Source organism: Betta splendens, chromosome 17 (assembly GCF_900634795.4).
Source record: "Betta splendens chromosome 17, fBetSpl5.4, whole genome shotgun sequence".
Classification (NCBI taxonomy): domain Eukaryota; kingdom Metazoa; phylum Chordata; class Actinopteri; order Anabantiformes; family Osphronemidae; genus Betta; species Betta splendens.
In genome coordinates, this window is record NC_040897.2 from 6,159,149 (window position 1) to 6,184,820 (window position 25,672).

At 43.2% G+C, this 25,672-nt stretch overlaps 1 protein-coding gene across 4 annotated transcripts; it reads left to right on the plus strand.

Annotated features, from left to right (window-relative positions):
* The first annotated feature begins 346 nt into the window (after nt 1-346).
* Nucleotides 347-25,661, plus strand: dnah9l (dynein, axonemal, heavy polypeptide 9 like). Of its 4 annotated transcripts, XM_029130608.3 has the most exons (89): nt 347-694; nt 848-1,043; nt 1,256-1,355; nt 1,555-1,766; nt 1,855-2,088; nt 2,253-2,420; nt 2,565-2,681; nt 2,875-3,012; nt 3,120-3,244; nt 3,387-3,582; nt 3,871-3,975; nt 4,057-4,248; nt 4,423-4,623; nt 4,715-5,050; nt 5,149-5,226; nt 5,294-5,349; nt 5,445-5,565; nt 5,681-5,850; nt 5,940-6,162; nt 6,250-6,366; nt 6,557-6,643; nt 6,734-6,892; nt 7,066-7,149; nt 7,257-7,415; nt 7,647-7,769; nt 8,054-8,176; nt 8,285-8,509; nt 8,602-8,820; nt 8,958-9,125; nt 9,202-9,327; nt 9,423-9,530; nt 9,605-9,736; nt 9,816-9,976; nt 10,074-10,230; nt 10,326-10,471; nt 10,577-10,693; nt 10,771-10,909; nt 11,137-11,229; nt 11,382-11,576; nt 11,688-11,765; nt 11,871-12,003; nt 12,200-12,327; nt 12,458-12,606; nt 12,687-12,837; nt 12,960-13,091; nt 13,203-13,376; nt 13,454-13,658; nt 13,826-13,991; nt 14,071-14,173; nt 14,248-14,385; nt 14,485-14,586; nt 14,800-14,961; nt 15,111-15,194; nt 15,579-15,688; nt 15,790-15,952; nt 16,093-16,216; nt 16,450-16,592; nt 16,744-16,905; nt 17,097-17,156; nt 17,250-17,423; nt 17,508-17,654; nt 17,760-17,873; nt 18,046-18,189; nt 18,298-18,480; nt 18,723-18,824; nt 19,221-19,355; nt 19,438-19,611; nt 19,943-20,075; nt 20,192-20,294; nt 20,387-20,509; nt 20,609-20,813; nt 20,936-21,100; nt 21,245-21,385; nt 21,491-21,661; nt 21,777-21,899; nt 21,978-22,171; nt 22,347-22,495; nt 22,724-22,851; nt 22,949-23,086; nt 23,236-23,325; nt 23,398-23,589; nt 23,658-23,777; nt 23,952-24,011; nt 24,149-24,331; nt 24,477-24,659; nt 24,748-24,863; nt 24,974-25,086; nt 25,195-25,335; nt 25,413-25,661. In XM_029130608.3, exons 3-89 carry the CDS (start codon nt 1,283-1,285, stop codon nt 25,658-25,660), a joined length of 12,642 nt encoding a protein of 4,213 aa, XP_028986441.1. In that variant the 5' UTR covers nt 347-694; nt 848-1,043; nt 1,256-1,282; the 3' UTR covers nt 25,661. The 4 variants fall into 4 exon arrangements, with proteins under 4 accessions (XP_028986441.1, XP_055359602.1, XP_055359603.1 ...); XM_055503627.1 differs by lacking the exon at nt 17,097-17,156 and having other exon boundaries at nt 348-694; XM_055503628.1 differs by lacking the exons at nt 347-694; nt 848-1,043; nt 1,256-1,355; ... (27 more) ...; nt 9,423-9,530; nt 9,816-9,976 and having other exon boundaries at nt 9,615-9,736.
* Nucleotides 25,662-25,672: the final 11 nt, after the last annotated feature.

A 25,672-nucleotide genomic window follows, 5' to 3' on the forward strand; every position in this document is an offset into this window, starting at 1 on the left:
AATATAGTTTGCATTAGTCTGTGTGTACAGATGGAGATTCAGCCCAAAACTGCTGAATGCAAAACAGGTGCTGGTGTGTGTCCTGTCCAATGGCCTGAACCATGAAGACTGGCCCCGGGTGGTGTCTGATGACATTCACAGGCATTTGGAGCAGCTGAGGAACAGGGTGGTGACCCTGAGAGGCCACGCTGAGGGACGAACGCTGCTGCCGCTGCCGCTGTGTGTGGAGAGAGCCCATCCTCAGGACGCCGTATTCAGGTCAGTAAAGATTAATGTCGCCTCACGAGTAAAATCATTTATTATGTAGGATCATTACATGTCCATACGCAACATACTGCTGCTGATGTGCATTTTGTCTGTCAGTTAAAACATTTACATTTGAAATCAAATATCTAGAAGTGACATAATAAATTACACTTGTATGCTACACAATTATTTATTTCAATTCAATAACATAGTTAGACATACACACAAAATGTTTTATTGCAATATAAATAAAACATTTAAGAAATAAAAAAAAATAATCGAGCATAGTAATAGGGTCAAAGGGCACTTCCTGGCGCCATGTTTGTTACGTCGTTTAGCATTAGCTAAGTTAGCTGAACTTTTCTACTGCGCAGCAAATATGAATGTTTTAGTTGGTTGTAGATTTCACTCACACATCAGTGAGTGAATAGCATCAATATACAGTACAGTAAGTGCAGCTTGTCTGTTGTTTCACGAGTAATAATGCATAGAGGCTAAATTACCTATTAAAGTTCATGTCATGTCTGTAAAAGTTGACTTCCAGTCACCGTGTTTCTTGGCGTTTTCCGCTCAAGTGACTGCTCGTCTCTGTCTCCCTCAGCCCTGCGGCTTGGCCACTAGACCGTGGCTTGTTATACTCTATAGAAACTCTGATAGTTCAGTGGTCCGGACAGATATGGAGCGTCCTGAGGAAAGACTCCGGCGTCATACTGCTCCGTGGAGAACACCCGGGCCCCAGCGTGGAGCTCAACTTCTGGGCCACTCAGAGGGAAGACCTGCTCGGTATCCAGTCACAAGTACGAGATTGACTTTGTGAAACCCGAACGCGGTGCTGGGTTTCAAGTCAAAGTGGAAAATGACACGGCTGTTATTAGATGACTGTAATGGAGGAGACAGACTGGATATAACGTATTATCTTTCCAAAAGCCCTATACAATAAAAGCCACTACACTACTAATGGGAGTTCCTCTCACGCACGTCATAATGCTATGCCCTTGTTTTTTTTTAGATCCACAGCCCCAAAGTTGAACACATCATGGAAATCCTGAGACAAGTGAAGAGCAGCTATTATTCCGCCTTTAAAGACGTCTGTCTCAAAGTTGATGAGGGTAGATGATCATTCCTCCACTCGCTCATAACTGTTAATTAAGAAAACATTGACTCTTCCAGAGTCTCTTGCTGCCTTTGGTGCAGTCATGTGGTTTAGTCTGAGGCGATTACATTTTCACTTTTGCTAGAAATAAACAATCCTTGAATTCTAATAGTGACTCTTGCAGTGTAATATTAATTCCATATCAATCGTTGCAGCGGTCCTGGAAGCGGAGGACATAGATCTGTACTTGCGTCCTCTGAGGAGACTGATAAGCAGCCTAGAGGAGAGGAGTTTCCCACAAGTTGATGCTCTGCTGCCGCCTCTCTTCCACACGCTCTGTCTCATCTGGAGCCATTCACAGTACTACTGCATACCGCAACGTATGGTGGTCCTGCTTCAGGAGTTCTGTAACCTCATCATTGAAAAGGTATCGTGATACGTGTTTGTTTATATCCGAAGAACATTTAAAAACAGGCTACAGTCAGCAAATCAACCGTTTCATCGTGTCTGCCCAGGCCTTCGCGTACCTCATTCCAGAAGAACTTTTTAAGATGGAACTTGAGGAGGGGGTGGAGAGAGTCCAGATCACCATCTCTGTTCTGCGCACATTAAAGCAACTGTTTCACACTTACCGCCGCCAGCTCCCCAAGTACTTCAAACATAACCAGACCATCAAGTTATGGGATTTTCCAGGTTCACTCGTGTTTCAGCGTTTAGACCGCGTCATGCAAAGGCTGCTCATGATTGAGGTACAGGTCTTAACAAGTGTTAAAGAAATGACCTTAAATAATTCAACACTTTTATACATTCATTAAAAAAATTATTTTACAAAAATATATTTGTCTTAACATTGCCAACACACTATACAGTAGCTGTTTTTAACTGTTTATACCATTTTTCCACTTTCGTATAGGATCTTTTTGCCACAGCATTGGATCTTTTGAAGCTGGAGAAGGTTGAACTAGGTGGTTCCAGAGGCAAGGTCCTCAGTGAGATGGTTCTTGGCATGAGTGAGGAGTTTCAAGACCACTGGAGAGCCCTCAGAGAGAGCAAATATGACCCATTGGACTATACTAGCGAAGTGAGTGTGGTTTTGTTTGATATAAGCTATTTAATTAGTGGGCCCCAAAGGGCTGTGATTTACATGACATGACATCCGAAGGAAATATGTATGTTGGGGAATACTATAAACAATATTCACTGTCAAACTTCATTTTCTACCCAGGATTTTGTGCATCACTATAGACGCTTTATGGACCACACCAGAGATTTTGACCAAAGGCTTGGGACAGTCCTCAACCTGGCTTTTCAGCATGCCAATAACCTGAAGTCAACCTTTAAGGTGTATCAGTTCATTACTGCTTCTATAAAAAGTCTATTATTTTATTAATACAATTATAAACCATGCGCTTGTTGAACAGGTTGCTGAGATTTGTTTTTATTAGGACTTAAATTTATAAAAGCTATACCTTTATAATCCATGAGGTATTAGACGTAAGCTGTCTGTAAACTGTGTTGCTGTTTTGTCCCATTAGTTGCTGAAGATATTCGGTACCCTGCTTGAGAGGCCCAGCATCCACCAGCTGTTCTCTCCTAACTACACTGTGCTGTTGGCCATGTTCAACCAGGAAGTCAACCACTGTCAGCTTATACTAAATCAACACAAAGATGGGGTGAGAGAGTTTAAAATAATGTATTTTAGTAACTATGTTAACTGAATTTTACATGCTTACGATAAAATACAGAAAATAAGTTGCTGTGCTAAACTTGTTGTGTTCAGGTGCAGCTCGGCTGTGCAGTGCTAGGAAAGAATATGCCATCAGTGGCTGGCAAGCTCAAATGGTCACAGGAGCTTCGGAATCGCATCCTCACCAACAGGAGCAACATTTGCCAGCTGGCTCATATGTATGAACCAACCCCGCACAGGACACGCGTAGAATTGTGCCAGGAACAACCAGTTTATGAGATATTGTGTTTAACAATCGTTATGTCAGGCTTAATATGGGAATAAAAAATAATTGGGCTTCTTTTCCTCTCATCCTTCTAGGCCTCTGGGCTGTGCTGAAGCAGATGATATACTCCGGAAGTGTGAGCATGTTCTGGAGATTCTAGACCAGCGTGATGAAGAGCTGTTCTCAGAATGGACTGAGGGTTTGGAGGAAGTCTGTCAGACTCACCTAATAGAACCACTGCTAACACTGAACACTGAGACAGGCCTGTACCAGGTCAACTTCAGTCCTGCTGTAAGCATGAAAAGGATACATTTTCTTTTTTACTTAAATCATAAATAAATAAATCATAAAACATTTCACTCGGTTACGAATCGCAAGCAACATGTGTCTTCCGTTTATTTTGTTTACATAAGATTGATTTATATTTGCAGCATTAACCTTTATTTGTGAACAAAAACATGACAATGTTATGATTCCAACCATGTCTATTCATTTATATTTGTGCTGCTAGGGTAAAAGGAAATACAATGCAGCTCATTTTTTTTATTTATCGGCTTTTCTCCTCCTTGCCCTTCCTAGTTGACATCAGTGCTAAGGGAGGTGAAGTACCTGGGCATGCTGAAGTATGAAAGCATCCCAAAGGCAGCTCTCAGTCTTCACTCCCAGCGGGAGAGACTCCATGTGGTGAGTAGATGAGAAAGGAGGTAAATACTTTTTGTTGTGTTCAGTATAGCTTGTCTGTTAACACTTCATCTTACTTTGCAGTACACACAGACACTGAGCATGGTGACTCAATGGTACAATCAGCTCCACAGCACCATTCTGGCTGTGGAGCTTGGGTTGGTAAAAGAGGAGATTGAAGGGATGAAACATCAACTTAGACCAGCCCTCCAGGAGCTTACCTGGGATCAGGATGACCTGTGGAACTACATTCAAAGCACACAAGACCTGGTCAAGGTACTGAACATGCCCCTCACATCTGAAGGAGATTGTTCTGTTGCAAGACAATTACACGGGTTTACACAGCTTTTTTATAATTGGTGCTTTGTTCTGGATTTTGCCGCAAAACTGTTTCCTAGCTAATACGTATATAAGTCTAATTAATAGCAATAAGTCTCTTGCTTTTACCAGAGCATTTCCAGTCGTGTCCAGAAGAGCAAAACTAATGTGGAAGCTATCCAGACCCTTATGGGTAAATTTAGCCACCGGGCTTTTATCACCAGAAAAGACTGTGCTTCCACGCTTCTCATCTTCTCTGACATTGAAGAGTGTGTTGCCAAACAACATGCTCTCATCACCAGTACAGGGGACCAGATACACAAGCTTCTGCAGGTGTGTTTGCTTGCCTGGTTCACAAACAGTGTAGATGTTGACATTTCCATAACTAGAATTAAACACCTCACTTTTTGTCATTATTGTGCAGGAGAACCAGTCTTTGCTCGGTGTAACTGACCTGAGCAGTGCTGAGTGGCAAGCATACACAGACTATGTGGATCAAATGATTCTCGCAGGTTTTTCCAGCGCAGTACGTTGCTCCCTGCAGTACCTCATGGATAACACGGATGCATCGCAGCGCATTACACCCCTCTTTGAGGTGCGGCTCATTCTCAACAACGCTGAGATGACCTTTGACCCGTCACTGGACTTCAGTCAAAGTGGAAACTTCTATGATATTGTGGATAAAATGGTGTCCAATGTGACAAACATGGCATCTTTCATTCCCAGAGTGGCCAATCATAAGGAGCTGGATAACTATCAGGTGCTGTAGTGCAAACCATACACTGTACATCTGTTCCCTTGTCATCATAAACATTCTTAGCTCACACATGTAGTGTATCTGGTTTGCTCATCTTACAGTGTGACATAAATGCAATGGAGGATTTATCAGAGATGTGCCACATAATACGCACACGGGCTCGTACAGTTATCGCTAAGGTAAGTTTGTGATTTCTATCCACATTTAAAATGTTGACAGGCCAGTACAAAACTTGTTGCTTTTCAGGTCAAGGAATATCAGGGTTCATTTGCCAGCTACCGCTACCTCTGGACAGACGACAGGTCAGATGTAGCTTCTTTTATTTTTGTAGTTGATGAATTGAATGTGTTGAGTTAAGACAAAACAAATCACATCTGTTTTTCTTAACTTTTCTCAGATCTGAATTCATGAGACAGTTTTTGCTTTATGGTCATGCATTAAGTACAGAAGAGGTTGAGCTGTATGCTGACTACGAACTCAAAAAGAACCCTCCCACCTTGGATCAGTTCAAGGAACAAGTGTGTGTCACCTAATAATAAAAAAATATGTTTTATGAACTACTTCATCCAATTACACACTGTAGTTCTTTTCTCTTTGGACATTTTTCCTAAGTTGTTGTTTTTCGTCTACCAGATCAGCCTTTTTGAGTCTTTGTATATACGGGTGAGCAAGATGGAGGATAGGAAAGTGTTTTGTGGCTGGCTGCAGCTTGATATGAGACCCTTCAAACACGCACTGATGAATGTCATAAAGAGGTGGAGCTGGATGTTCAAGGAGCACCTGCTAAACCATGTAAACCAGAGGTGAGACACCAGCTTAAAAAAAACAAACAAAAGCAGATCTGTCCTCTCCTTGAAACCTAACACGATTTACCTTTCTCTTCATCCTGCAGTGTGATGGATCTGTCCTCTTTTGTCCAGGACACAGCTTGTGGCCTTTCTAACAAGGTGTCCGATGGTGACTACACAGGCTTGGTTAATATCATGGGACACCTTATGGCCATACGGGACAGACAGATCAGCAATGAACACCATTTCAAACCTCTTAAGTCGACCGGTGAACTCCTCAAGACCTACGGGCAGCAACTGCCAGAGAATGTCTACACACAGCTAGAAGTGTGTACCAGTGCACACATACACAGGTTTACAAGAGTGTAGATTTACTGTATAGGAACATGACCTTATCCTCGTCGCAAAACACAGGAGCTGCCAGAGAAGTGGAAGAGTCTGAGAAAAATTGCCTTCACGGTCAAACATGAAGTGGCACCTCTACAGTCAAAGGAAGTTTCAGTTATACGCAGGAAATGTGTTCGTTTTGAGGTGAGACTATGCACAAGGGTAGGGTGCAGATTTGGCAACACTTAGAAAAGGTTCTCACTTTCTGTCGTGCATTATTCACGCGTCACACCACAACCTCCCAGCGTGTTCCGTTACAGAGCCAGATACTGTACTGTATGCATGCCACCTTCAACTGAACCTGCATTTGGCTTGATTTATTTTTATATTGTAGGTCAAACAGTATGAGTTCAGAGAGCAGTTTCGTATTGAACCCATCTTTAAGATCCATGTGGAGGAGCCATATAAACTAATTAATAAGGTGAGATAGATTTATAGAGAGATTCTGTTTGCTTGTTCGTTTGTTTAGAAATTTTTTATACAGAGCATTTTGAAATGTCACTGTCACCAGACTAATCGGGCAGTTGAAATGATGGAGGCAGAAATGAAGAGGCTGCAGGCCACAGCTAATTTATTTGAGGTCAGCTTTCCCGATTACAAGCAGCTACGGCAGTGTCGCTCTGACATCATACTGGTGAAATCTGTCTGGGACATGGTCATCTTTGTTAAGGTACATGATCATTGCAATGGACAATCTATGAAGCTCAATCATACATAAAACATTGGCATTGTAAGGACCAACTGGACAGTGGTTGTTTTGATTTTATTTGTTGTATTATTTTTTTGATAGTTGTATTTATGAACTTCATTACAACATAGACATACATCTTCTTTCCATACCAGACCAGTATAGAGGATTGGACAAAGACTCCATGGAAGGAGATCAACGTTGAGCAGATGGACATGGAGCTCAGACGATTTGCCAAGGTCACCACTATGTATTTCATACTTCATGCATTATAACATTCAATCATGCATCAGTTGTGGTTGTGGAGGACTTTAAACTACTGTAAATAATGACCTTCCAATTAAAGGAGATGAAGATGCTGGATAAGGAGGTGCGGGTGTGGGACGTCTACATGGGCCTGGAGTCGACTGTGAAGAACCTGTTGACCTCACTGAGAGCTGTCAACGAGCTGCAAAACTCTGCTGTCAGGGAAAGACACTGGCAGCAGCTTATGAACACCACAGGGGTATTATGACACTGTAACTCTGCTGCTGCCCTCTCTCTCGTCCATGATCATGTTCTGCTGCCTGCACTGTACTTGCCTCTTCGTTCTATTCTTCTGGGCTGTCCCATCATTCATCTCTCCTGCATAGTCCTGTGCACACGTGTAATGAGCAGCGCAGGTCAGTGAACCCAATTATCCTCATGTGAAATCCGATCACACTCACGGTTGCCATGTACTCTTTGTGGCGCTCAGGTCAGGTTCGTGATGGGACAGAGCACCACTCTTGGGGACCTTTTGGAATTGCAGCTTCACCGTGTGGAGGACGAAGTCAAAAACATAGTGGACAAGGCTGTGAAAGAAATGGCCATAGAGAAGGTGGGGATCATAATGAGTGGCCGCTAGTAGGCCATCATCCATCATTATTGCTCTGTAAGCTACTTCTAATAAAACCTTCCTTAATGCATCTCCACCGTTTTAAGAGTTAAAGTATTTTTCAGTGATTTGACACCATCTCTGCTGTTGCTGGACAAGTGTCCTATCTGATTGAAAAATGTCTCAACTACAATCATGTCTTTCTGTTGATTTTAATCAATTTTTTCTGTATCTATTACATACTCCCATGTAGAGATCATAATTTGAAAAGTGATCTTTTTGCTCAGGTTTTGGCAGAGATAACTCAGACATGGAGCATGATGTCATTGTCCTATGAAACACATGCGACTACAGGAATCCCTCTGCTCAAAGCAGATGAGAATCTTATTGAGACATTAGAGGACAACCAGGTGAGGGCACCAACTGCTGTAATTGTTCAAAGCATGGGATATGCACTGTGATCAGTGGGTATACCTTTTACAGATCAATGCGGAAACCTTCATGTTTCTTCCTGTTAGGTGCAACTGCAGAACATACTGATGAGTAAATATGTAGAGTATTTCCAGGCAGAGGTTAGTGGGTGGCAAAGGAGACTGATGGTGGCTGACCTCGTCATCTCCTCCTGGATGTGTGTCCAGAGGACTTGGGCCCACCTTAACAGCATCTTCACCAACAGCCACGACATCCGCTGCCAGCTAGCCAGTGATGCAGAGCGCTTCCAGGGAATACACGATGACTTTCAGGTAACACTCACCTTGATTAGGAACATGAATCGGTCATCCACCTCTCCATTGTGTCTCCTTTACAGGTTCTTTCATTGTTTCTTCCCACGCAGAGCCTGATGGCTGAGGTGGTGAAGAACAGTAATGTGGTAGAAGTGACCAACCAGTGTGGCTTCCTGGAAAACCTAGAGACCATGCAGCAGAGGCTGTCTGTGTGTGAGAAGGCTTTGGCCGAGTACCTTGAGACCAAGAGACTTACATTTCCCAGGTTTTACTTTGTTTCTGCCTCAGACCTATTGGATATTGTCTCCAAGGGAACACAGCCCAAACAGGTAACATATAACAAAATAAAAAGTGTCATACTCACTTTCCGGTGACAGGTTATACAGTAGCTTGTAGACAAAATAGAAATACATGTTTGTGTATGTCTGTTGTCGTATGCACATGTGCACTGTGCATGTTGTTCCAGGTAACCAGACACATGCTGAAGCTGTTTGACAATGTAGCTGATCTTCGCTTCAAGGATCCGGACAGAGGTGGAGGGGAGGAGGAGGAAGGGGCCGCGGTTGCTTTAGGCATGTACAGCAAAGAGGGAGAATATGTTCCATTCTCTGAGCCATGTGTCTGTGAAGGACAGGTACTGAAAAACAAAGTCGCTTCATGTCCTTATAGACATGAGTGCCGTTTTAATAAAGTACACTCTTTTTCTTCAGGCAGAATGTTGGTTAGGTGCCCTGGAGAGCACTATGCGCTGTACTGTTCGGAAGGAGATCCAGGAGGCTGTAGCTGCTTATGAAGACAAACCACGAGACCAGTGGCTCTTTGACTACCCTGCACAGGTCTAACAGTTGTTTATTTGTGCTATTACAGTACCTCCTTAACTCTAAAATCACCAATGATGTGTTACCTGCATTTCTTTTCCTGTTAACTATAGGTAGGGTTGACTGGCAGTCAGGTGTGGTGGGCAACAGATGTGGGCATTGCCTTTGAGAGAGTGGAGGAGGGATTTGAAACAGCGCTTAAAGACTACAACAAGAAGCAGGTCGTGATAACACACTAGATTAAGATATTATCATCAACCTGTGTGTTTTGGTGATATTTACTCTGACTATATAGATCACACAACTGAACTCGCTGATCCATATGCTGCTTGGAGATTTAACTCCTGGAGACAGGCAGAAAATTATGACTGTGTGTACTATTGATGTCCATGCTCGAGATGTGGTTGCCAACCTCATAAGTCAGAAGGTAATACTTGAAAAAAGACATGAGTGTGTTGAATGAGTTGCTATGCAAACAAGCCCAGTTATGCATCCTCTTACTGTAGGTGACAACAGGCCAGGCCTTTGCATGGTTGTCCCAGTTACGCCATCGCTGGGATGAGGAGAGTCAACACTGTTACATTAACATCTGTGATGCCCAGTTTCAGTTCAGCTATGAATACCTGGGAAACACTAATAGGCTGGTTATCACTCCTCTCACAGATAGGTGCACATCCACCTCTGTTATAGAGCAAATGTTGCTCCTTTGTTTTGACAGGTGGGAGATATTACATATGTAAATACTCCTAACCTTCCTTTTATAGGTGTTACATAACTCTTACACAGTCCCTTCATCTGACTATGAGTGGTGCCCCATCAGGCCCAGCTGGCACCGGTAAGACAGAGACGACTAAAGACCTTGGGCGCTCCCTTGGCATCATGGTATATGTGTTCAACTGTTCAGAGCAGATGGACTACAAGGTAACACGGACTGTACTGTATATATGTTCTCTCCAGTGTCTACAGTGTATATATATATGAGTCTGAGCTGATCAGCGTTTTGTGCTCCCTTCCAGTCTATAGGAAACATTTACAAGGGTCTGGCCCAGACAGGGGTTTGGGGATGCTTCGATGAGTTTAACAGAATCTCAGTGGAAGTGCTGTCTGTAGTAGCTGTGCAGGTCAAAACTATACAAGATGCTGTCCGCAAGAAAAAGCAAAGGTAAATTTGGTGATAATTCCATAATATGCTGTCCGTTTTATTCTAAACTTCTTTTCTCCAAATGTAGTTTACACGTTTTTGATCATTTGTGTTCTGTGATCAAAGGTTCCTCTTCCTAGGAGAGGAGATTGAGCTCAAGCCAACAGTGGGGATCTTCATTACCCTGAACCCAGGATATGCTGGAAGGGCTGAGCTTCCAGAGAACCTCAAGGCTTTATTTAGGTCTGATACAGAATGAATGTTGATGTGTGTAATAGTACACTTATTGTGAGCTAATAAGTGGTTTACTGACTGTTTAGGCCCTGTGCCATGGTGATTCCAGACTTCGAGCTGATTTGTGAGATCATGTTGGTGGCAGAAGGATTCATAGATGCTCGTCTGTTGGCACGCAAATTCATCAGCCTGTACACTCTTTGCAAAGAGCTGCTGTCCAAACAAGTATGTGTAATAAATTGCATTTCTAAGCAAAATATGTCTTGTGGTGTCTTAGCATTAGAAGATGTCCTTTAATAAATATAAATGACAAGGAAATACCCCATCAAGTCTGATTTCTGCAGGACATTAAGTGTCCTGTATTTTAATAAATTAAATGATTAAAACAACTAAATGTAAAGCATTATGCTGCATGTTTGATGACCTTTTTGGGTAACATTTATTTCTCTCAGGACCATTATGATTGGGGCTTGAGGGCCATCAAATCAGTCCTTGTTGTGGCAGGATCTTTAAAGAGAGAGGATCGTAGCAAACCTGAGGAGCAGGTACTGAGGAGTATATCCGCATATTTTTAATATCATTGCTAATTATAGTTATGATACAACAGTTTTGTATCTTGCTGCGTGGGATAAAGTTTCTACACATTTAAGTTTGCATTGTGGCATCAAAAGGACATTTTTTTGTATGTTCTCCACAGGTTCTGATGCGGTCGCTCAGAGACTTCAACCTACCAAAGATTGTGACCAATGACGTGCCCATATTCCTTGGATTGATCAGTGACCTGTTTCCTCAGTTGGACGTACCCAGGAAGAGAGATCCCAAGCTGGAGAACGCTGTTCGCAAGTCAGTCAGTGAACTGCACCTTCAGCCTGAAGAGAACTTCATACTTAAGGTTTCTTATTTAAACATTATCCTAAAGTGTTTTACTTTAGTGGGAAAAGAAAGAGTATCTAGTGTTCATATGATCAGGAATTGAATATGAAGCACTGTTTTGTTTCTCCAGGTGACCCAGCTGGAGGAGCTGCTGGCTGTCAGGCACTCTGTGTTTGTAGTTGGTGGACCAGGAACCGGAAAGAGTCAGGTAATGTGTGTACAGTACATTAACTACACATCTACTGGATGAAACCACATACAAAATGCCTCTTTGTGTAACAGTTAAATTATCACCCATTTATTTCTTTCCCAGATATTAAAAACTCTCTATAAAACTTATTCAAACTTGAAGATGAAAACTGTATGGAATGATATCAACCCTAAAGCAGTGACCACGGATGAATTGTTTGGATACCTGCATCCTGCTACCCGAGAGTGGAAAGATGGTGAGAATTTAGAAGGAATTTAGTTAGAAACAAAGATGAACCAGCTGTTACTCAGTTACTTTGTTTGTTTTGTGTTTTTCTATTATGAAAACGTTTATACTACTATGAAGTAGTATAAACTTCTCACTACAGTGAGGATTTGATATTTGATATAAGGTCTAAAGAAGGTGTATTAAAATATTACTTTCTACTCCAGGTTTGTTCTCCTCTACGATGAGAGAGTTAACTTCACTGAGCCATGATGGACCCAAATGGATTGTTCTTGATGGAGATATAGACCCCATGTGGATTGAGTCACTCAACACAGTGATGGATGACAATAAGGTCAAAGGGCATTGATTTTGTTAATGTTTTTATTCCACTAATGTTCAATTATTATTATTTTTTAATATTCTTTATGTTTGACTTCAGCTAAACAACTGCTCAAACCAGCTGCTTGTTTTCCTCTGATCAGGTTCTCACTCTTGCAAGTAATGAGAGGATTAGTTTGTCTCCCTCTATGCGTCTTCTCTTTGAGATCTCCCATCTGAAGGCTGCTACTCCAGCCACTGTGTCCAGAGCAGGCATACTGTATGTCAACCCACAGGACCTTGGATGGAGCTCGTAAGGCACACAGACCGTAGCACAAACTCAGTCGAATGTGATTAAAAATCACATTCACTTCACTGTATTGCAATTTCTAGGTATGTGACAAGCTGGATAGACACCCGACAGGCTCAGTCAGAGCGAGCCAACCTCACTATTCTGTTCGATAAGTATGTGCCATACTGTCTGGAGCAGGTCCGCTGCAATCTGAAAACCATTACCCCGATTCCAGAGAACAGTATGGTGCAGGTAGGACCACATTTTGTATTCCCACGGGTCTTAAAGCTTATAACATAATTTACATTGTCTGATGAAAGGGTGTTTTGCTGTCTTCTGTTGAATCAAATATTGTGTTTTTTCATTTTTCCTAGACTTTGTGTTCCTTGTTGGACTGCCTGCTCACAGAGCACAACACTCCAGCTGACTCGCCTCGAGAACTTTATGAGATCTACTTTGTGTTTGCTTGCGTCTGGGCCTTTGGGGGGGCTCTCTTCCAGGACCATGTGTGTAGCGTTTGTGTATTTAACTTTGTTTTGAAGCACCATTACATTATGTACACAATCAAACTATGTTGATTATATCTAAGTTTTGCTTTCCTGACCCCGTAATGCCAGCTGAATGACTACCGTGCTGACTTCAGTCGCTGGTGGTCTAAAGAGATGAGAGCAGTGAAGTTTCCTTCCCAGGGCACCGTCTTCGACTATTTTATTGATTCTGAGACCAAAAAGTTTACTCCCTGGAGCGAGAAGATGGTGCCATTTGAGTTGGAGCCGGATGTACCGTTACAGGTACTAACGACATGACAGGAATTTACAGCGAGTGGTGGATCATGGATCTCGGATCTCTCATGTGATGTATGTTTCAGACAGTTCTGGTTCACACCCCCGAAACCATCTGTCTGACCTACTTCATGGACCTGCTGCTCCAGAGAGGCAAGCCCGTCATGTTGGTGGGCAACGCCGGAGTGGGCAAAACTATTCTGGTGTCTGATAAAGTCGCCAAACTAAAGGAGGACTTCATGGTGGCCAAAGTCCCGTTCAACTACTACACCACATCAGCCATGCTGCAGCGTGAGTACCGTTTTACTTTTTGTGTGATGCAGTAGAGAAACAGGAGATTATTGACTACGCATTTACTTACGACATACTGTAGGTGCCATTCTATATTGCACAGAAATAGTCTGGGATTAGTATACGTTGCCTATTTTCATCACTTGTCCTGCACATAATATGCCCAGGTGTCCTGGAGAAGCCGCTGGAGAAGAAAGCTGGTCGTAAATTTGCTCCACCTACTGCCAAGAGACTCATCTATTTTATAGATGATCTGAACATGCCTGAGGTGGATGTTTATGGGACTGTTCAGCCTCACACACTTATACGCCAGCACCTCGACTATAACCACTGGTAACACCTATGGACATATGCACGTCTCTTAATAAAGCTACAAACGCGGTGCCTTCTAATCTAAACTAAATCATTTCAGGTACGACAGACAGCGACTGGTTTTGAAAGAAATTCATAACTGCCAGTACATTACCTGTATGAACCCAACAGCTGGAAGCTTCTCCATCAACCCCAGACTGCAGGTACATTTTTCAGCTATATTGTTTTTATTAAAGCTGTACATGCACAATAATAATCCTTTATGCCTCCATTCCAGAGACACTTCTCTGTGTTTGCGGTCCACTTCCCTGGCGCTGACGCGTTAGCCACAATCTTCTCCAGCATCTTGTCAGCTCACTTTCTTCAGGGAGGATTCAGCTTTGGCGTGTCTCGCTCAGTCGGAACTCTCATACAGGTATATTGACAGGTTGCTCTCTCTCCGTGCAAACCCGAGTCACACATTCACAATTATTATCCGTTCAATTTTTCTACACCTGACCTTCTGCCTGTCCAGGCAGCTATATGTCTGCACCAGAAGATCAGTCAGAACTTCTTGCCCACAGCGATACGGTTCCACTACATCTTCAACCTGCGAGACCTCTCCAACATCTTTCAGGTTACACACACGGTCACAGGTCTTTACTACATATAGAGTAAAACACAGCACTTGCCAAACTCAAGTCGTGGTTGGCTCAACATCCTTTTATAGGACTCACATAGATGGTAAAAAACATTCCATCCCAGCTATCAAGCTGTTTTATTGTGATGACGTGTGAAGTAAATTTAACTTTCATCTGTCTATAATCCTATGTATGTATGTGCTGTGTAGGGTATTCTGTTTGCACTGCCTGAGTGTATTCGCTACCCCATGGAACTGGTTCACCTGTGGCTCCATGAGAGCTCCAGGGTCTACTCTGACAAGCTGATGGAAGAAAAAGATGTTGAGCTCTTCAACAAAATCCTTCTGGACACTGGCAAGAGATATTTTGAGGTAAAAAACATGTTCAAAAAAGAGACAACAAATTCCTTCGTAATCTGGCCTGTTATGCAGTAGATTGCAGTTTCATCTATAGAGTTTGACTATTTCAAAATAAGTGGTCCACTGTACTTTTTGCACCTGTTTCTGTTAAATTGCTACAGGGGATAGATGAGTCTATCTTCATACACCAGCCTTTGGTGTACTGCCACTTTGCTCACGGTGTGGGAGAGCCTCGCTATCACCAGGTAGACACATAATTTCACATACAGGCTAGTCAGAGCTATTCCTGTATGGATACTGTGTACTCCCCCTTAGTAGAGCTACAGTGGTAGCTGTGCTTTTTTTGCCCATCTTACAACATGGGCTATCTGTACATTGCATATTTACTGTAAGACACTATTACATAAATTCTCCTGGCAAGTGCAGTCTGTCAGTAAATAATCATAAATGCGGTCATTACAAAATGAATTACCCCTCGTTTCTACATAGGGTGGGCATTGAAAGTTAATCAATTACCTTCTTCATGAGATCTTAACTTCATTACCTACAGTATCTGAATGTTACTGCATAGTGAATTGGACATTGCTGTCCTTACTCAACACTGGAGTTCATTTGTTCATTATTTTCAGGCTTCAGACTGGGAGAAACTCCAAAAGATACTGGCTGAGGCTCTGGAGCATTATAATGAGCTGCATGCTGTCATGGACCTGGTGCTGTTTGAAGAAGCTATCCAGCATGTGTAAGATGGCTGGAAAGTCAAATATAGCACATGCATGAATATGGGTTTACAGGGGTACCAAAGACCAAATATGCACTAATATTATTACTGTCTGTGCTCAGATGTCGTATTAGTCGAATACTTGAAGCTCCCTATGGCAATGCCCTGCTCGTGGGCGTTGGGGGCAGTGGGAAGCAGAGTCTGTGTCGGCTGGCTGCCTTCCTCAGCATGCTGGAGGTTTTCCAGATCACTCTGCGTAAAGGATATGGCATAAATGACCTTAAGGTGAACAGGCTCCCTCACGCGCACAGTAAATAGAAAATGTCATTTCACACTGTGAAAATATGACTGTAGTAATGTTTTCTCCTCATGTTTACAACTTACTTTAGTTTTTTTTTTCTTTTCCTCCAAACTCTTATATCTAGAGTGATATAGCAGCCTTATATATAAAAGTGGGGGTGAAGAACATTGGGACAGTATTCCTTCACACAGATGCACAGATTCCAGATGAACGCTTCCTGGTGCTAATCAACGACATGCTGGCCTCAGGTTTGCCTACTGCAAGATGACTATGTATTATAATTTAAAGGTTTATGGTACTTCATATCTTAAGTATTGCTGGTTAGATTACAGCACCAGTGAGTGCTGTAATATAATAAATGACAGATAGCATTAAATGGCATCAGAAAAGCTATAACTGTAAATAAAAGCTGTGGCATTGCATACTGTGCCAAGGGTATAAATGCTTACTATTAGTTTGTATGAACTGGATTGTCTCGTAGGTGATATTCCAGACCTTTTTAACGACGAAGAAGTGGATATGATCGTGACATCCATCAGAATGGAGCTCAGAGGGTTGGGTCTAATAGATACCAGAGATAACTGCTGGAGCTTCTTCATTGAGAGGATACGAAGGCAGCTTAAGGTTTGTGATGTAGCATTTGGAAGCGATCAGAATCTGATGTAGGTAAACCTGGTGCCCTATTCTTGTCACTAATGTAGTTCTTTCTTTTTATTCTTATTATCTTATCTTTATCATTTCCTCTCGACCTTGCACCGCCTACTACGTATTCTAGGTCGTCTTGTGTTTCTCCCCAGTGGGCTTTACGTTGCGGACACGTGCACGGAAGTTTCCGGCTCTGGTGAATTGCACAGCCATTGACTGGTTTCACCCCTGGCCTCAGCTGGCCTTGCAATCTGTCAGCTCCACATTCATAGAGAAGATACCTGGACTGGAGGTAACAGAATTAACATACTGTTAATTATAAATTGCCACTTAAAAAGCTGCATATTATAAGTACATGTAATTTCATATAGGATTGTATTTTAAATACTAAATAAAATAAACAATGCATACATGGCACATGGATACTGAATTGGTTATTTAATGTAATAAGTCACTTAACCTCCGTATGTTTACCAAATGCAGCCAATCGTGAAAGCATCAATCAGTGAGTTTATCTCATATGCCCACACTAGTGTCAATGAGGTGAGCTATTGCAGAACACTCTGGCTGAAATCACACTCCCCATATCTTTCTCTGATACTATCTTTGGTCTCTCGTGTGACTATCAACACCCAGGTCAGTGTCAGATACCAGCAGAATGAGAAGCATTTCAACTACACCACCCCGAAGAGCTTCTTGGAGTTCATGAAGCTGTATGGAAACCTGTTGGGGAAAAAGCGCAGAGAACTGAGCCAGAAGATGGAAAGATTAGAGAATGGTCTGCAGAAACTGCAGTCCACTGCATCACAGGTCAGGTAGGGTAGATACGGACTCACTGCTTTCATTGTCTAATCTTGTTTTCCTTACCTGCTTTTCCTTTTCTTGTTCTTTCAGGTGGAGGATCTGAAAGCCAAATTAGCAATACAGGAGGTGGAGCTGTGGCAGAGAAACTCGGATATTGAAGCTCTTATTGCTAAGATAGGACAACAGACCGACAAACTGAACCAGGAGAGGGCTGTGGCTGATGCCGAAGAGCAAAAAGTAGGATCAACATGTTGCTTTTGAGTCACTGACCATTAAAAGGCTGCACAGTATATGCACACTGTGGGGTTTGGGGATAACATTTTTCCTGCTCATTTACTGTAGGTGGAGGCAATTCAAGCAGAAGTGACAAAACAGCAGCAAGACACAGAAGAAGACCTGGCCAAGGCTGAGCCTGCCCTACAGGCAGCCAATGCAGCCCTTAATACACTAAACAGGGTAAAGACAATACAAAAGCTTTAAAATTTCAGTAGATGATGAGAGATGACTGCTGTGTTTATAGACCGGTCTGACTTTGATGAATATCGTGATGTAAATCTATTCACCACAATTGCTGTTATCTCTTATATTGAGTTAATGACTCCATCTTGCCTCTCTGTGTCTCTTCCAGTCAAACCTGACAGAACTGAGGACATTCCCAAACCCTCCAGCTATCGTCACCAACGTCTCGGCAGCTGTTCTGGTCCTGTTTTCCCCCCAAGGCCGAATCCCCAAAGATCGCAGCTGGAAGGCTTCCAAGATGGTTATGGGCAAGGTGATATTTTACAGTGACGTCTCTTTGTGGTTTTTGAAAGCTCACTTGCTAAAAAGCCAAATGTGACATATGATCTTTATGTCTGTTTTTTGTCATATGTTTCTGTAGGTAGACGAATTCCTGCAGGCTTTGGTGAACTTCGACAAAGAGCGTATCCCTGAGGCCACAGTGAGGTGTGTGAAGGAAGAGTACCTCAGTGACCCAGAGTTCAACCCTGACTTCGTACGACAGAAATCCTCGGCTGCTGCAGGGCTCTGTGCCTGGGTAATCAACATCATACGCTTCCACGAGGTTCGTACGTGTCCAACAGGGATCACATAATAAATCTCATTGTAGGTGACGTTTTTCACTTTACACATCTGGGTTCTTATTGTTTCATATGTTGTTTCTTTATATGCACCGTTTGTGCTGCCTTTTATAGATTTTTGTAAGTATTTTTGTGCATTTATTAATGTGGAATCTATATGGAATGATTCATTCTTTCACATCATATTGTCAGTACTATTTATTTATGTATTTTCCTGCATCTCCAGGTGTTCTGTGAAGTAGAGTTGAAGAGGATGCATCTCTCTCAGGCCAATTCTGATCTGGCTGAGGCCGCTGAAAAACTAGAGGCCATCAGAAAAAAACTCACTGTGAGTCTGTAAAACCATCTCCAAGACTTGTATTGTCTCAATTTATTGTTGTGTCTGCTTTAGCAACACTCAAAAAGTACCCTGAAATGTCACAAAATTGACAAATATAACACAGAACGTGTTTATATTCATTCAGTTAATATAATAAGCAGTTAAAGCATCTACAGTAAGAATAACCTGTAATCAAGTCCTGTGGTTTGTTTTGGCTTTTCTCTCCAAAAGTCATTATCTGTGTTAAAAGATATTGTTTGTGTTGCTCAATTAAATGAACAACACCAGCAAAAGAGAAGAAAGGTCTTGTTTATTTCTGGCAAGACTGAATCACATCATGTAATTTTTCTTCAGGAGTAAAAGTCAGGGTTTCATATCTTCTGCTGTGCACTGACTTTCTCTTAGGAGCTGGACAGCAGCCTGGAAACTCTGACAACAGCATTTGAGAAGGCAACGTCAGAGAAGCTGCGCTTTCAGGAGGAGGTCAATCGCACCAACAAGACCATAGAATTAGCCAATCGTCTGGTCAAAGGGCTGGAGGTGAGCACCGCAGCAGAGCTCCCGCTAAAGCATATACAGTAAATGTGATATATTTAAAGTTTGTGTATCATGTGTTCTACAGAGTGAGAACGTGCGCTGGGCCCACTCTGTGGCTCAGTTCCACGAACAGGAGGAAACTCTGTGCGGTGACGTCCTTTTAACTTCAGCTTTCATATCTTACGCTGGATCCTTTTCCAAGAAGTACAGGAGAGAGCTGCTGGACAACCTCTGGATGCCGTTCCTGCGTAGTCAGAAGGTCACAGTCCTAAATACAGTTTATACATAATTCTACAGAGAAAACTTTAAAAACAACTAGGTTAATAAAAAAATGAAAGCAGATATTAGATATTATCATCGCTTCTGATGATGAAGACATGAACAAACTACAGTAGCATAATACTACCATTAAATCATTAGTATTATTATTTTTGGTTGCTAGCATTGAATAGTTGTAGTCAAAATAATACATTCATACATACATAGTTAATGATAACAACAAATCAACTCACACCCCTAAAGCTCCAACCATTAAATTTATTGTTACAGAAGGAACGCCTTTTACTAAATTCCCCATATCTCCTCATCAGGTACCAATCCCCATGACAGAGGGCTTAGATCCAGTATCGATGCTGACCGACGATGCCACTGTGGCCCAGTGGAACAACGAAGGCTTACCGGGAGACAAAATGTCCACTCAGAACGCCACTATTCTCACTAACTGTGAGTCGTGCCAACAAATGTACTACACCACATCAGCACAATGATGGAAGTGTCATTCTCAGATAAAGGTCTCAGTGCTACCATAGGTCTGCTTCATAATGCTGTTATTACTGCAGGCGAGCGCTGGCCTCTCCTCATTGACCCTCAGCTGCAGGGCATCAAGTGGATCAAGAGTCGCTATGGCAGCAGCCTTAAGGTTATCAGTCTAGGACAGAGAGGGTGAGTGTCTTTGATGACGTTTCCTATGCTTTGCTGGGTATAAATCAAGAAATCTGTTCAGGTGTTTGTTTTTTCCTTTTGATTCGACACAGTTATGTAGATGTGATAGAACAGGCTGTAGTGGCAGGAGACACTGTCCTCATTGAGAACCTCGAGGAGACCATTGACCCTGTTATTGACCCCCTGCTGGGACGACACACAATCAAGAAGGGCAGGTACACTAACACACCTTCATGTGCAGACCACATGTGTATCTACATTGTTCTGCCTTTTATTTGATGTCCTACACGTTTTCTTTCACCACTTTCTCACAGTTGCATAAAGGTTGGAGACAAGGAATGTTTCTTCCACCCAGGCTTCAGACTTATACTTCACACTAAATTGGCTAATCCTCATTACAAGCCAGAGATTCAAGCCCAGACTACCCTCATCAATTTTACAGTTACCAGGGATGGACTGGAGGACCAGCTCTTAGCCCAGGTTGTGAACCAGGAGAGACCAGACTTGGAGCACCTTAAAGTGAGGGGGTCTTATTTTTCTGTGAACAGGGGTGCCTGTCTATGTCCTCTTGCATCATTAAATATATATTTCTTCTAGTTTATATCCTGCAGTAAAATCGCACTATATGAACTTTCTTTCAGAGTGAACTGACCAAACAACAGAACCTGTTTAAGATTGAGCTTAAGCTTCTGGAGGATGAGCTGCTGACCAGGCTGTCTGCTGCAGAGAGTAACTTCTTAGGAGACAATGTGCTGGTGGAGAAGCTAGAGACGACCAAGCACACTGCTGCAGAGATAGAGATGAAAGTACGTGGGTGACTGTGTGTGTCTGGTTGTCACGGCAAGGACTGAGTTTACCTCTCTCACCCGCTTGTTCGTCTTTCCTCCTGTGGTCAAGATTTATTTGTTTGTCTCCTGTTGTTTTATGGTCTTTCCTCTTCTCATGGTCAGGTAATGGAGGCAAAGGTTAATGAGGTGAAGATAAATGAAGCCAGAGAACACTATCGCACTGTTGCTGTCAGAGCATCTCTGCTCTACTTTATCATGAATGACCTCAACAAGATCAACCCCATGTACCAGTTCAGCCTTAAGGTTACATGTTACACACACCATGCCAGAACCAAAGCGCAAGGTTTAACAACTATATAAATAATAATAAAAACATTCCCCTAAATCCATTCTCACTGCTGTTCCTAGGCTTTTAATGTGGTTTTCCACAAGGCAGTGGAAATGGCGGAGTCCTGTATGGATGTGAAGAACAGAGTAAACACCCTCATAGACTGTGTCACTTACTCTACTTTCAACTACATCAGCAGGGGTCTGTTTGAGAGAGACAAGCTCACCTTTACTGCACAGCTGGCCTTCCAGGTTTGTGCGTGCGTGTGTGTGCACACGTGTGCGTGCGTGCGTGCGTGCGTGCGTGCGTGCGTGTGAGAGTCAGTGACGGCAGCATTCGTCCTTGACCGTGTTCTCTGTCTCTCAGTTGCTCCTAATGAGTAAGGAGATAGATATGCGAGAGCTAGACTTCCTGCTGCGCTTTAACATTGACCACAGCTACGTCAGCCCCCTCGACTTCCTCTCCAACTCTGCGTGGAGTGCCATCAAGGTATGAGCATGTCCTGTGTACTTGTTTGTTTAGTACCGCTGGGTCTATTTGCTCCACCTGTCTCTGTCCTTTGCTCAGGTCATGAGCTTCACTGATGAGTTTCGTGGTCTTGACCGAGACATCGAGGGCTCCCCTAAACGCTGGAAGAAGATAGTGGAGTCAGAGTGTCCGGAAAAGGAAAAGTTTCCTCAGGAGTGGAAAGGAAAAAGTTCCCTGCAAAAACTTATCATGATGAGAGCGTTGAGACCAGACCGCATGACTTATGCCCTTAAGTACGGAGAATTATTCATACTCCCATCTTTTACACTGTAAACTTCTTTTAAAATACTGACCAGTGTCTCCCCTTTTTCAAACTAGCAGAAAAGAATTTAAATTTGTATTTTTTTTTAACCTGAGCTTTTTCTCCTTTCTTTTCCTGTTGGGGTACTGTATTGTTCTGTACTGAAGGAACTTTGTCGAAGAGAAGCTTGGGGTGAAATATACAGAGGGCAGAAAGACTGATTTCTCCAAGTCCTTTAAAGAAAGTGGCCCAGCTTCTCCTGTGTTCTTCATCCTCTCCCCTGGAGTGGACCCGCTTAAAGATGTGGAATCTCTAGGTACTACGTATGATAACGTACTTAGTTTACATATTGCACATACATTATGTAATTAACAAAACACTTATGTTGTAGCACTGTATTTGAGGGTGAAATGTTATGAGAGAAATAACAGTAAATAACATAATAAAAACATTAAATAATAAGTAAAAATAATGGGTGTTGGAAATATGCAGGTTCAGTTTTGTCTGGGGTAACAAATAAACACTGTGCTTTGTGTGTTTCCAGGAAGGAAGCTGGGTTTCACTATTGACCTCGGGAAGCTTCACAACGTGTCCTTGGGCCAGGGCCAAGAAGCTGTGGCCGAGGTTGCCGTGGAGAAGGCTGCCAAGGAGGGCCACTGGGTTATATTACAGGTCTGACTGCCAGACGAAATGAGGACATTTTCTAAAACACAACACTATTTACTCTGTCACTGTCTTTGTGGTGGACCTTTTTGCTTCCTACCTGCAGAATATTCACCTGGTTGCTCGATGGCTGGGCTCGCTTGAGAAGCTCCTAGAGCTCTGCTGTGAGGACAGTCACCCTGACTACAGAGTGTTTATGAGTGCTGAGCCAGCACCAATACCCCAGGAGCACATTATTCCTCAGGTAGAGAGACAGCATGGGCTGGGGTTCATCATATACATAATGAATGTATGCTCCCGGGTGCTTCTGCTATGTCAGTTACAGGATTGGATAGTGGCATGAATAAAACTATTCTAAGTCTTGCTCATGTTTTGTTGGCCATTCTGACACAGGGCATTCTGGAAAATGCTATCAAGATCACCAACGAACCCCCTACTGGCATGCATGCCAATCTGCATGCCGCGCTGGATAACTTTGACCAGGTGGGGTGATTTACTACTTTTTGCTGGTCTTCCTTCATCAGTGTACTAACTCATTTACTGGCCCCTCTCTAGGATATCCTGGATCAGTGCAGTCGTGAGCAGGAGTTTAAGACCATCCTCTTCTCCCTCTGCTACTTCCATGCTTGTGTGGCAGAGAGGAGGAAGTTCGGTCCCCAGGGTTGGAACAGAAAGTATCCCTTTAACACCGGAGACCTGACCATCTCCGTTAACGTCCTCTACAACTACCTGGAGGCCAACGCACAGGTCAGATGTGTGCCATGAATGAGGTGTCCCACAATACGTTTACACAGCTTAATTTTGTCACGTTGAAGGTGCCGTGGGAGGACCTGAGGTACTTGTTTGGAGAGATCATGTATGGAGGACACATCACTGACGACTGGGACCGGCGGCTCTGTAGAACATATCTAGAAGAGTACATGCAGCCCAATCAGGTTTGTGTGAACACTGTACCGGGTGTAACCCTACGTCAGGTTGTGTTAGCTACACCAATGTATCTGGCAACCTCGTGCTAGAGTGAGGCCACAATTCGGTCACATACTTGGCAGTTCTGTGTGTTTTGTGACTTTAGGGCAAAACTTAATATTTTTTTGTTTTCGTTTCACTAGTTTGACCGGAAGCTTGCTTTGGCTCCTGGATTTGTTGTTCCCTCCAACCTGGATTATCAGGTGATAGATTCAGAACTTCTGAACTCAAAGATGAAATGAAGATATGTTTACTATCTAGAAGTACTTGAAAGTGCAGTCCCACAGATCCGCACACCATCAAAGGTACTGCAGCATTTCCCCTTTTCCTCCGTCTGCAGGGCTATCACAGTTTCATAGATGAGATGCTGCCCCATGAGAGCCCAGTGCATTATGGGTTGCACCCCAATGCAGAAATCGAATTCTTAACGGTGACATCAGATAATCTTTTTCACACTCTACTGGAGCTGCAGTCTCCTGATGCCGTGATGGGGGAGGGAGCCTCCCAGACGCTAGAGGAGAAGGTACAGTAGCTACAGTTATATAACTGATCGAGTGATGAAAACTCTCAGAGCTTTTGAATGAAAATGTCTGTAATTCTTAAACAAGTTGGATGAAGCTAAATCTAACTAATGTTAGCACATTCCCCAATTCACTCTGAACTTCCAGGTCAAAACTATTTTAGATGAAGTCCTGGAAAAGTTACCAGAGGAGTACAACATGTCTGACATCACCTCTAAGACGGCGGAGCGGTCCCCGTACATCCTGGTCTGCTTTCAGGAGTGCGAGCGCATGAACACACTCGTCTCTGAGATACGGCGTTCGCTCAGGGAACTTGACCTGGGACTCAAGGTAGGTTTCTGTGTTCGTAATGAAACCGATGCATCATGGCTTCATCTGTTATTGATTAACGGGTGTTCAATTGCCGCGTGTGTCAAAGGGTGAACTGGCCATTTCCTCCGAGATGGAGAAGCTGCAGACAGCGTTGTTCTTCGATAATGTCCCCGACACCTGGACCAAGCTGGCGTACCCCTCCACCTACAGCCTGTCCATATGGTGGGAACTATCCTCTAATCAGCCACATGTACACGAGCAAATCCACGTGTAGAGGAGGGAGCTTCAGTTGCTGCATTTTGAATTTGCCTTCTCTTCTGCGTGTGTGTCAGGTACAATGATGTGCTGCAGCGTTGTAAAGAGCTAGACAGCTGGACGCAGGACCTGTCTCTGCCCAGCGTCGTCTGGCTGTCGGGACTTTTCAACCCACAGTCTTTTCTCACTGGTAAACATTTGGTGGAAAATGAAAGTCCTCTCTACTGTAGGCGTAGTCATATGTTTTCACTTGTATCATCTTCCATTGATTAATCCGTTACATGTTCTGGCCTTTCAGCGGTGATGCAGTCTCTGGCCCGAAAGAATGAGTGGCCCCTGGATAAAGTGAACCTGACGGTGGACGTGACCAAAAAGTTTAAGGAGGAGTTTAACCAGCCTGCCAGGGAGGGTGCATACGTGTATGGACTTTACATGGAAGGTACAGTTGAGACTACTATTTCTGCCTTTATTCAGCCGTGGGCAATTCCTCTATTCCTCACCTGTGACTTACCACAGGTGCGAGGTGGGATGCCCAGGTGGGGGTGATCACTGAGGCGCGTCTCAAGGAGCTAACGCCCGCCATGCCCGTCATCTCCGTCCGAGCCGTGCCCAACGATCGCCAGGAAACCCGCAACATCTACGAGTGCCCGCTCTACAAGACCAAGATCAGAGGGCCGACATACGTGTGGATGTTTAGCCTCAAAACCAGGGAGAGACCAGCGAAGTGGGTGCTGGCTGGAGTGGCTCTGCTGCTGAGTGTGTGACAGGGAGGTTAG